This window comes from Lygodium microphyllum, chromosome 25, assembly GCF_053477565.2.
Source record: "Lygodium microphyllum isolate KBCC chromosome 25, Lygodium_microphyllum_v1.1.10, whole genome shotgun sequence".
Classification (NCBI taxonomy): Eukaryota; Viridiplantae; Streptophyta; class Polypodiopsida; order Schizaeales; family Lygodiaceae; genus Lygodium; species Lygodium microphyllum.
Window position 1 is genome coordinate 14712854 of NC_141159.1, and position 12628 is coordinate 14725481.

A 12628-nucleotide genomic window follows, 5' to 3' on the forward strand; every position below is an offset into this window, starting at 1 on the left:
TACAACTCTCAAATTTGCTCACGTAAAAAACCTTAACTCACAATACTCATGAATAATATATATCATATACCTAAAAGGGAGTAAAATAACTATATTCTCCATCCAAGTTTCATTCACAATGAGTATAAACATGGTGAGAACAAAGTAAAATTTAACTTTATTACCTCTAGGAAGCCACATTCCTTCTCCAATTTCTTAAGTTATTTTACACCTAACCACAATGTATATTGGGTATCACAACCATTCAAATAGTGATGATTTAGCTCCTCATGGAAATCAAGTGCCTCACAAAACGTTTCAAAGTAAGGAAAATCATTGCATAATAATAATCCACGAGTGCATATGTGGGACGATGATAGAAAACTTCAGTGAGCATCTTAAATCCACAAATTATGTTTGCTAAATTGTCACTCTTTACGAGGAGCAGATTTACTAGAGAAAGCTATTCTTCTTGTGGAAATGGAGGAGTGTTGGTGCATCCACCTATATATGTATAATATGTGTATGTGCATTTGTGGATAGTTTTAGAGTATGTACACATTGCATGCACATGTTTAACCATTGAGAGAGAGAGAGAGAGAGAGAGAGAGAGAGAGAGAGAGAGAGAGAGAATTTTTGAAAGACTCATATTTCCTCTCCATAATCGTATCCTATATTCAATTTAAAAAAGTAAAGAGAGAGAAATAGTGTGTGTATTTTCAATAAAAAGAGAGAAAAAGTGGGTGTTCAATAAGAGAGAGAGAGAGAGAATCATGATAACCCATCCTAAGCTTGGGAGCCTTTGAGATTCCCAAAGCAAACCTATAAATAATATATAGAAGAATAATAATAATTATCACTTCTCTTATTTGCAAGAATTTATTCATCGAGGTCGAGGGCGCGGACGGTCATCATCTCAAAATACTGTCGCATTCAACAAAAATGATTTTTTTCATAAAATTTAACTTACAAAACACCACTTAGAGGAACTGATGGAGGGAGCAGTTTTCAGGTTTACTCTGAAGTGCTCAATTGGACACACTTGCGGCCATGGCTGTCGAATAAAACCCGCTGTTCGGCTTCTCCGTTCCGTCTCTCTCTCTCTCTCTCTCTCTCTCTCTCTCGGCGTGCTGCAGAGACATCCATGGCTTCTCCGTTTGTCTTCTTCATCGTCCTGTTTTCCATTCATCTGCTGCCTGCTCTGTCGGATGCCTCCCCGAACTACTTGATCGGCCTCGGGAGCTATGACATCACGGGGCCTGCTGCCGATGTCAACATGATGGGGTATGCCAACCCGTCCCAGAATGCCGCAGGGATCCACATCAGGCTCCGGGCACGCACTTTCATCGTCGCCGAGCCCTCCGATCAAGGCAATCGGGTCGTGTTTGTAAACCTGGATGCTTGTATGGGATCTCAAGCAGTCACCTTGAAGGTCATGGAGCGACTCAAAGCTAGGTGGGATTTCGCATGACATTGTTGTGATCGTTGTTGTTGCTGGTGCTGCGGTCCTGCAATTGTATTTGGTCGATTCTTGTTTAATGTCAGTCATTCACTTTTCTCAGTCAGTCACAAATGTTGATGAAACGATAATTACTGTTTGTTTGTAGCTGAAAATTTAGTCGTCCTTGCTGCCTGCTTTCAAATGTTAGTCATTGGTTGTTTTTTCTTTCATTAACATGCTCCTTGTCACTACGGAGATGTTGATTGTTGTCTTGGACATGTTTGTAATCATGTATTACTTCGGAGATGTTGATCGTTGTCTTGGTCATGTTCGTAATCATGTATTGTCACGACTATGTATGATGATGGACGCTCTACTCATCATTGATTTGACAATGATCGACAAAATCCATGTATTAATTGGATAAACGCCACATCTAGTGTGAATATTTTGGCACATAGACAAGGAAACTTCCTCTCAAAGGAAACCTTCAACAGACAATCTTCATTCAGGGATGACTTTTTGATATCTTGTTGTGACGTTTTGTTGATCACATTGCACCAATAGATGCCTTGCTTTAACTTGCGTCAAAACAAATAGCTAGTCAACCTTTCTAGGGCTTTTTGTGGGATACTCAACAGTGTGGAATTACATGGCGCCATAGACAAAATTTGAGCAAGAAGTAGAGAACACACAATAAATATAAGAAGAATAGAGACTGCTTTAATTTCAAATTAATTGATACAAAGATGGCTCTATCCATCCGTGCGGCTCCATTGTGAAGCTTAGATGATGATCTAGACAGATGATAGGCGAAGAGCTTAAGGTTAGTTGAAAGGACTCTGATTGGATAAAAGATAGATTAAAGATGGATTTAGAGGGGTTCTTCTTTTATAGCCCGAGAAGGTAGATTGGTTAGCATGTTTGACCATATTATGAATCTTCCCTAGTCAGCCAAGGAATATTCTAGAAAATATTTCCTTTTTCGTTGAACTAGGGGCATTGTCCTTAGACCCTAGTTAGGGCTAGTGTTGGCCCTCTTGAGACCCCCCAACCAAGGGCCTTGGACCCCAAAATAAGGGCCCCTAATAACTCTCACACCCTGCAACTCAGTGCATTGTGCCTGAAGTTGCTACGAGCATAACTACTCTATCTAACTCAAAGGTTAGATTCACAAAGGTCATCTTTTTGCCATCCGATCACATAGATCTCATTTGATATACAAGTCAGGATCCACCTAATTACGATGCTCACACATGGCTTCTTCTTATAATGGGGGCCTTATAACTTAGAATACTATGGATCATTGGTGGCACCTTACAAGGTTGGGGCATTGACCATATCTAACGAACAGTTGGTTCATATTGAGTCTCCTCAATTTAAACATTTTGTTGTTGACACACATGGTTAGTCCAAGTTGTGAGAGTGCGCAACGGAAGAACACGAACACAGAGGAGGAGAGAGAGACATCAGAAAATGAAGGAAGAAAATCTGCACTGACTGTAATGAATGCTGAATACAAAACCGTGGATTGATCAGCCCCTGCACGCAGCTCGAAGCGTCAGTGAGGGCACCAGATCAGGCTGATGATGACGGTAGCACCGAAGACGGAGGAAGATGACGGAGTTGGAGTGTGTACTTGCCAAAGAAGGAGGGAAGATGATAATACAACTGACTGCCAAGTGGGAAATGGCTATAAATAGCCAAAAAACCCAAAAATTGGCCGACCTAAAATTTGAGGCCATAAATATGTCCGACCAGCATTTAATGCTGGTAAAAATGCAAGGAATGCTCAGAAAAATCCCGGAAAGGGTGGACAATGTTCGGCAGGTGAGGCAAGCTGAAGAATGCAGAAATTGCCCCGGGAAATGCATATAAAATCTCGATTGGAGGTGAAAATGCACTGAAATGCAATAAATTGAGTGCTCTAGAATGAGCTACCTCCTTCGTCAAAACAAGTGATAGACAAGTCAGAGCTCCTAAAGTCCTCGTCTGACTCAGACTGAGGCTCACAGGCAGGAGTTGACAAGGCATGACAAACATGGCTGCTAACACCCCCTCTCAGATCGTGGATGTGGCGGAAGGCCAAGGAAGAAACGGATCTTGGGGTGGCAAGAGGAATGCCAAGGTCGATAAAGTCCGTCGATATAGATTGTTGCTGAAGGAGCTCCTCGCGATCCTGGGAATCCCCCTCTAAAACACTAGGGGCCAGGGAATCCACAGCCGCATCACCGAGATCGTCCCCCTCTAAAAGGGATGGGGGGTACGAGGGAACCATCGGAGGAGAAGGTGGGGGATGGGAAGAAACCTGTGGAATAGAAGGTGCACAAGCGGGAACGGGTGTAGTAATAGACTGCCTCGGAGGACCCTGCATCAAAGAAGGGGAATGGAGCCTGTAAAGCCCGCTCTCCTGCCAACCTGTAGATAAGACAGCTCCTGTAAGAGAATCCTCAATAACAACGGTATGCTCGATGAAGATCACTCGTGTGCCAAGCCTCGTAAGGCCATAAACTGAGAGGAGGGGAAGGCCCAAATCTGGAACATGTAGGGCCTGTGAAAAGGAGCTCGAAGGTCGGTCGGTAAACAAAGGCAATGTGCCAACACCACTAATAGGCACCGATAAAATGTCACCAATAGTGACTGAATCCTCTGATGGACGGAGATCCTGTAACAAATCACCTCGGGGAGTCATATGACTCGAAGCACCACTGTCCACAAACCAAGGCTGCGCAGAAGACACTGCAGCCACGGAAGAAGGATCCTCCTCCAAAGCATGGATATGAAGGAACATTGACTCATGGGTAACAACTGGTGTAGAGGTAGAAGAAGGCTCCGATGTAGATCCATCCTTCGCTCCCGGACGAAGGTGAGGGTACTTCTTCCAGCATTTCTCCTCGAGATGTGTCCCTTTCCCACAGTGTGGGCACTTCGGTCTCTCTGAATCTGAGTCAGAGTATGAAGAACTGTCCTTCTTCTTAGCCTTTGACTTTGTCTTCTTCTTCTTCTTCTTCTGTTCTCCCGAACCTGCAACAAAGGCTCTAGTGGAGTCGGATCCACTAGCACTGACCTCTCTGAGTCGCTGGTCATGCTCCAAGACAAGCAGGGATAGCTCCTCCCATAGAAGCTTCTCACGGGTCCTCGATGTAAGTAGGCTGGTGTGGAAGACATCAAACCGAGGCGATGGCAGCTGAGTCAAAAGAATCATAGCCATGTCTTCAGAAGATATCGTCCGACCGAGGGATGCAAGCTCATCCCTCATATCCTGTAATCTGTTGATGTGGTCCTTCATGGAAGGACTATCATCAATAGCGAGCATCCGCAACTTCTTTTCGAGAGATATCCGGTGGGCAAACGTCTTCTGTTGATAGAGAGACGCGAGCTTTCTCCACACGGCTGCTGCAGTCTTCAACCTGTGAACATGAACAAGGACAGAATCCTGCAAACTCAGAAAGAGGAAAGATCTGGCTCTAGAATTAAGCCGATCCCATAAGGCTGCACGATCCATAGATGTCCCATCTGCGGGATCCATCTTAGGCCGGGGAATAGGAACAGAAACAAGCTCCCAAAGATCGAAGGAGTCCAAGATACACTCCACCTTGCAGGACCATAGAGAAAAGTTGGAGCCATCCAACCGGTCCTCTTTGGGGAGCTGGGGAAGTACGGGTATCTGTACAGGGGGTACCAAAGGCTGCATCGTCGGCCCACTGGAAGGGGATCGCCAAGATACATGAATAGAAGGGGGACGGGAAAGAGGAATAGACTCCGGACGACGGTCCTCGTGATAGAAATCACGCCTCCGTTCAGATGAGTGTCGAGACAAAGCTCGTCATCTGAGTCATCAAAGCCCGTAAACTGATGAAAAGACATCTTCCAATCTGCAAAACACTAAACACCAAAGAAAACTTTGCCGATGCCGAATAATGACCAGCAGTCTGGTCACCAACCACCAAAACGCAGGCTGTGATAGCGTACAAACACCTGGAGCTGCAAAACGCAAGGGTATCTGATGAAGATCACCAGAACAGAAGCCGCCAGCACCAAAACGCAGCCTGGGAGTGGGTCGCCAGCAGGAGATGAGCCGCCAGGAGTGGAAACGATCACCAGATCAGGAAAACGCAGCCTGATGCTGTGTCGCCCAGCTGAAGGAGGGGCCACCTGATGGTAAACGCAAGCAGGAGGGGTCGTTTGATGACGTGGCAGCCTTTGGAGAAGTCGTCTGCAGCAAACGCAAGAAGAATGGCCACCTGGAGGGGCCGCCTGGGCAGTTGGAGATGAGGGGACAGCAGCAGAAGAGGGGTGAGGTATCTCTCCACAAGGTTAGGTCCTCCGTGCTCTCAGTCAGGCGATGATACCATGTGAGAGTGCGCAACGGAAGAAGAACACGAACACAGAGGAGGAGAGAGAGACAGCAGAAAATGAAGGAAGAAAATCTGCACTGACTGTAATGAATGCTGAATACAAAACTGTGGACTGATCAGCCCCTGCACGCAGCCCGAAGCGTCAGTGAGGGCACCAGATCAGGCTGATGATGACGGCAGCACCGAAGACAGAGGAAGATGACGGAGTCGGAGTGTGCACCTGCCAAAGAAGGAGGGAAGATGATAATACAACTGACTGCCAAGTGGGAAATGGCTATAAATAGCCAAAAAACCCAAAAACTGGCCGACCTGAAATTTGAGGCCATAAATATGTCCGACCAGCATTTAATGCTGGTAAAAATGCCAGGAATGCTCAGAAAAATCCTGGAAAGGGTGGACAATGTTCGGCAAGTGAGGCAAGCTGAAGAATGCAGAAACTGCCCGGGGAAATGCACATAAAATCCCGATTGGAGGTGAAAATGCACTGAAATGCAATAAACTGAGTGCTCTAGAATGAGCTACCTCCTCCGTCGAAACAAGTGATAGACAAGTCAGAGCTCCTAAAGTCCTTGTCTGACTCAGACTGAGGCTCACAGGCAGGAGATGACAAGGCATGACAAACATGACTGCTAACACAAGTAACAAGCTATCTATTTTGTAGAGTTTCCCATACATATTCTTGAATGAGGACTTCGTAGGCTTGGAAACTTAGGAGTTGATGGTATACTCAAGAAGTGATAGATAAGCTTCCCACATGGCTCATTGAATTTTTATGTTGCAACATCACAATCAAAGACTTACTCATGGCCTTTGTCTATGGTCTCTGGAATCATGATTCTCGGATTTATGTAGGAGGAACAATACAGTGATAAATTGCTTTAGTAATTAGTGTTGGTAGAGGCAATGGGATGGCAATGGGCAAAGCATGCTTGATAATGCATGCCCAAACCATACCTAATAGAAGTAGCCACAAAGGAAAGAAAATAACTGTGGTCATTATTATAGGGGAGCCCTTGGGGCCACCCCATGATTCGTGTGCCAAGTCCCCATTGCACCTTGGCTTTTGGTCTCACTGGTCCACACTTGTCCAGATCATGTCTCCCCCCAATAGATAGAGGGAGTTGCGACTGTCTCATGCCACAGTTTCAAGCTCATGCAAGAGTCGAGGGTCAAAACCTCAACCCTAGGCTCTAAGCTCTAATCACCTCTTGTCCCAACAAAATTGGAAGCCCTCCTCACTCACATCACTCAAATGCACTCACCATCCCCACTCTAGATATCTGACGGGAAGCCCTCACTCAAAAGTTGAGAGAGAGAGAGAGAGAGAGAGAGAGAGAGACTTGCAGCCTGTTTTGGCTGTCGCAGGCTTCTCTCTCTTAGAAGTGCTTTTATTTCAGTGGGCAGTTGGTGTTTTGCTGGCCTTCCACAGATCGTGTTATAGCATTTCCATGAAGTTCATTTGACAAGATTGAATAAATATCTGCAAACTTGCAGTTTTGTGCTTGTCTAATCCAATTTAGAATTGTTTGCTTTGAAACAGATATGGTGACCTTTACACTCAGAAAAATGTGGCTATAAGTGGAACTCACACTCATTCAGGGCCTGGAGGGTATCTGCAGTATGTACTTTATATCATCACATCCATGGGTTTTGTTCGTCAATCATTTGATGCAATTGTTGATGGCATTGAAAATAGTATTATTCAAGCTCATGACAATTTGCAACTCGGCTCTATTCTCATTAATCAAGGTGATTTATCATTTTCTATTGACTTATTTGAAAAGAAGATTTTACAAGTTTGTTTAGCTCATGGAGAAGAGGTTGATATCTGCAGGCGAGTTACTTGATGCCAGCATCAACCGCAGTCCCAGTGCATATTTGAATAATCCAGCAGAGGAACGGGCACAGTATAAGCATAACACTGATAAAGAGATGACATTGCTGAAGTTTGTTGATAGTGAGCGGGGACCTGTTGGGGCTTTTAGCTGGTTTGCCACCCATGGGACATCCATGAATCGAACAAATAAACTTATCAGTGGTGATAATAAGGGTGTTGCTGCACGTCTGATGGAGGATTGGTATGATGGGATGCGACAGGGTCAGCTGATGAATTTGTCAACTGAAAGTGCAGGTTTTCTTTTGAGTATTGTCCCTGCAGCTGGTCAGTATCGTACTGTATTTGGCAATGAACCATTTTAACAAGTAGAAGTTGAGCTTACCTTGATTTTGAAATTTCTTGGTCTTATGCTAGCAGAGAATGAGATCACACGGCATGTAAGGCTGAGCAGCACAGATGGGGTGAATGGGCCAAACAATTTTAGACACCGAATACGTAGCCAACTCCACAGTACTTCTAGGAGGGGATCATTTGTGGCAGCATTTTGCCAGTCAAATGTTGGTGATACAACCCCAAATGTTCTGGGTGCCTTCTGCCTTGACACAGGAATACCCTGTGATTTCAACCATAGCACCTGTAATGGAAGAAGTGAACTCTGCATTGGTCAAGGCCCTGCGTAAGCCTCTATGTATTCAGAATTTAAGGCTATTGAGAAATTTTTTGCTGGGATTTATTCCTTGGTTTTGAAATAACAAGCATACATGTACAGATATCCGGATGATTTTGCAAGCACAAAAATAATTGGTGAGCGGCAGTTCAAGAAGGCGGCTATGCTCTTTAGTGCTGCAAAGGAGCAGCTCGTAGGGAAGGTGGATTTTAGGCAAACATATATTGACCTTTCAAACTTTGAGGTTACTATTGGAGAAGGAGAGACAGTCAGAACATGCCCTGCTGCAGTGGGTTTTAGCTTTGCTGCAGGAACAACTGATGGCCCTGGAGCGTTCAATTTCAAACAGGGTGACAATCAAGTTAGTATGGGAACTATTCCTTTAAATTTATGGTCAGGGTTGAGAAGGTAGGACACAGGTTTTCATATTCTTGTAATCAATTGCACGCTGTTGGATGTCTTGTGGTAATGGAGCAATTCCTTCAAATCTAGCATTAGGAGGCAGGACAGACATATAAGTCGTTGGTGGGGTTGCCCAATGACCTGTAAGCTCTTGGGTGCATGTTGGCACTGCAAAGCTAATTCTTTTCAAAGGCTCGAATGGCAGGGTGCATAAGGTTTGTCACTTGTGTGAAAGGTTAGAAACCCCAAGATCTTTCATTTATTGAGTTGACCTCCCTTGAACAAGAGATTGTGATGAAAGGATGTTGTTCACTTTGCATGTAAGTCTACTTGTATAGAATTCCATGTATGGGGTTGTGTCATGAGGACATGTATTTTTGAAACCTCACTAAACATGTGGATTAATTTTTAATCACATGGTTAAGTAAATGTTGCGAATGTGAGGTGTAACTAGGGTTAGAGCAAATTTACAAGCCTAGGGGCTTGAGGAAATTAAGAGATGTCAAATGCAAAAGTTGTTATAAGGTATGTTGCATAGGTACTTGGTGGTATCTGGTGCCAATTGTTGGCCTAGGTTATTCATTTGGTCATAAGTATCAATTGGTGACATTAGAAAAGTGATGTTTAATGGTACCTAATGTCAATTTGATAGTCAAAGATAACATTTGGACACTTGGGAATGGAAGCTACCTAGCCAATTTAATTATTGACCGGTCATTAATTTTTTTGGACACCAAAATAATTATTAGATTATTTTTCAGTATTTAAAGATTGAATATTAATATATAATTATGGATAATGTCGGAAAAACTATTTGGGAAGGTTGTTGCTCGGAGAAAATGCCCATGTAAGAATGAAAAAGGTCTTTAGAGGCTAGAGAGGCATTTTAGTGCATTCAGCCTACAAGAGAGAGAGAGGAGATACTAGTGGTCTGATATGCCTCCATTGGAGGACCTTCTAAGGCAGCTAAGGGCAAGAGATGACCAATCAATAGCAGGCGATAACGTCTATAGGTTGTTGAGATAGGGCAGTATCAGTAAATGATTGATTTTCTTTAGCTCTTCGTGAAAAAAGTCTAAATTTTCTCTCTCCTCAACATTCTCTCTCATATCTCCTAGCCTTTCTATAGCCTTGCTCCGAAGATTATAGCATTGAGATTACTAGAGATTGAGAAATTTCAGGTTTTTCTGTTGTAAACCCTAATATGCAGTAGAAATTAGGGTTTAGCAGTAGCCTTAAGAAGTGTGCCGGAAATTGGAAGCTCCAAGACTTGGATTCAATAAGGTTAAAGTTGTTTTCAGTCAAATTCAAGCGGAGGGACCAAATTATCAATGAATTTGGGGCATTTTTCATCTCTATCAAAGCGGGTGAAGGCCAATTGACTCCTTGAATCAAGGGGCAAATTAGATTGTTGGTCATTTTAGACAGCAAAGGGAGTTGGAATACCAAAAGGGATTGGGAAAATCCCATTGTACATTAACTTCTTCTTGAATGAAGTTAAAGAAATACAAAAAGGGATGCTAGTTTTGGGGCCAACAGGGTGTCCATTATCCAAGATTGTAAGTTAATTTACATTTCTCAATTTTGTAATAAATGTTGTTATTGTATCTAAATTGTAATTAGGAAATTACCACCCATCCACAGAAGGAAGACTGGTTTTAGGTTGAATGTCCTTGAATTAGTGTTTGAGACTAAAGCATCAATGCCATAAGCATTGGCATAAAAAGACCTATTTCTTCATCAATATATGGGAGTCATTAAGCTTCTAATTACTTATTTTATATTGATAGTTGAAAAACAAAAACATCATTATTTTTGCTTTTCGATTGGGTTAGGTTTACCCAAGTTGTATCTTGAAAATTAAGTGTATTTATTAATAGTTAAGCCTTGTGTAATTGGTTGCCTCCATGGGGAGAATGAGATATGTGGCTAATCTAGTTGGATGGTGTGGATTTGGGCATTTGAATCATTTGTATAAGTCTCTAGTTGGTACAAGGCGAGATGTGATATAAAGCTCAGGTTGATAAGTCTACCAATGTCCTCAACACATCTTACCCTTAATTTGGCTTGAATATGTGAAGTGGGAAAGGGCTAGGGGGTTTGGAAAGAAGCTCACTAGCTATTGGCATGATATGTGTCCAACTTGAGGACCTCTAGGTGATGTGATTGTGAGCGTTCCTTACTTTTATTCTTTTCTTTTCTTTTCTTTCTTTTTTAAAATGAAAATTGCATTCTAGCTTCTTTTCATTCCTTGGTGTTAGCCAAGGAAGTGGTTGCAAAGATCTTTTTAAGCATGCCTTGGTCAACATATAGGTTTTCAGTGCTACCCTTGTTAGGACTACTAGAAAGGCTGTTGCCCTCTTCTATATGCTGTCACCTACACCAAAAGGACCTTGGGCAGCTATCACCTGCACTTACTGTTGAGAAACCAAGTCATTCAGTACACTTTCCCTACTCATTCTTGTTTTGATTTCCATTTACAGCCCCAAAAAGGCTTTATTTGGAGCATTATTTAGTATCGAGGTGCCACCTTAGAGAGTCGGGGTGTCACTCCAGAGACTTCAGTGGGTGACACTTGTGACAGTTTGTGCCTATCAATATGGCACTGACTTCCCTCATTCTTGATCATACACATTCATTCCTTTTGACATTATCACACTCTTTCATATTCTTCTCTTCTTTCTCCATCCTCTCCCCTATTGTTCACACCTTGTGAGGACATTATGGTTCATGGTTTTTGCATCCATCTCCACTTGGTGTTTTGCAGCCTACTGTTGAGAAACCACATCATTTAGATCAGTTTCCTTTTTTATTCCCATTTCTGGTTTCCGTTTCGAGCTCCAAAAAGGCTTTTCAGGCGTCTCTAGAGAGAGTTCGAGCACTACTCTAGAGACTTTAGTGGGTGAGACTCCAGATTGTTTTGCCTATATATATGGTTCCACCCATTCATTCATGTAAGAAGTTGGGGAGAAGATATGTTTAGTGTGGAATTATTAATAATACCTTGTCACATTGACACATGTATAAAAGGGAGAGAGATGTAAAATTTCACATATTTTGAACATTAATACATTTACTGTCTCTTGGCTCACCTTCTTGCTCACAGTTTCTATGGCTTCTCTCTCTTCTTTGCTGTCTTTCTCTCTCCATTTCTTGTCTCTCTCTCTCTCTCTCCTCGTCACTTCTTTCACTCTGCTCTTCTTTCTCTTACTTCTCAGTTCTCTTCTTGACAAGTGATATTAGAACATGGGCTTTTGGTCCATTTGATTTTATCATTTCAGTCATATTTTCTCTAAATTTTCCATCATTAAATCTTGGACAGCAAGTATAAGACCCACATGGCAGGTACTTGCAGGAGTTTTACTTGAAGTAGAGACTAAACTTGGGGCTTTGACAAAGATCTTGGAGAGATTTGGCCAAATTGTGGCTAAAATGGCCGGTTGTGCATCCATTACAAGCTATTTTGAAGGTAAATTGGTAAAATAGGGGCTAATTGGACTTGGAGAAGACTAAAACCTCAGTTACTTTTTGAAGTAGAGTCTTCTTTTTTTTCTCTTTCAAGCTTTTGGTTGAAGCCTCCATGGTGGCTGCCAAGAAATGCAATATCTTGCGCTCTAGTGACCCTTTTCTTCTTATGTGACCATGGGGCAATGGTTCTTCAACCCTTGAGCATTAGATAGAGTACCGTAGTGTGAGCAGTGATGGAACAAAGACATTAGAAGCCAATCCGAAAAATGCACTGAAATTTGTGCTGATTTCTTGCGCTCTGTCCACAGTCCACAGCATTCAATAATCACTTGCCTTCAGTTTGCCTATCATTTGGACCAATGCTTGGCATTGTACTCAGCAGGAATGAGCCTTTGTAAGCCACTAATCTTCATTTTTCTTCTCTGAAACCATAATATACAGTAGGGCAGCCATAGCTTCAGACCGGAAAGCTTCAA

General features: G+C 42.8%; 1 protein-coding gene across 2 annotated transcripts in view; it reads left to right on the forward strand.

The window, feature by feature from the left end:
- The first annotated feature begins 956 nt into the window (after positions 1 to 956).
- The window catches only part of LOC148013936 (Neutral/alkaline non-lysosomal ceramidase), a 103400-nt gene continuing 91728 nt past the window's right edge, over positions 957 to 12628 (forward strand). The window contains exons 1-5 of one of the 2 annotated variants that reach the window (XM_087666169.1): positions 957 to 1434; positions 7319 to 7527; positions 7613 to 7939; positions 8030 to 8291; positions 8385 to 8643. In XM_087666169.1, coding sequence (XP_087522295.1) covers positions 1124 to 1434; positions 7319 to 7527; positions 7613 to 7939; positions 8030 to 8291; positions 8385 to 8643 — 1368 coding nt within the window. In that variant the 5' untranslated portion in view covers positions 957 to 1123. The remainder of the gene's footprint in view (positions 1435 to 7318; positions 7528 to 7612; positions 7940 to 8029; positions 8292 to 8384; positions 8644 to 12628) is intronic. The other variant, XM_087666170.1, reaches the window with a different exon arrangement.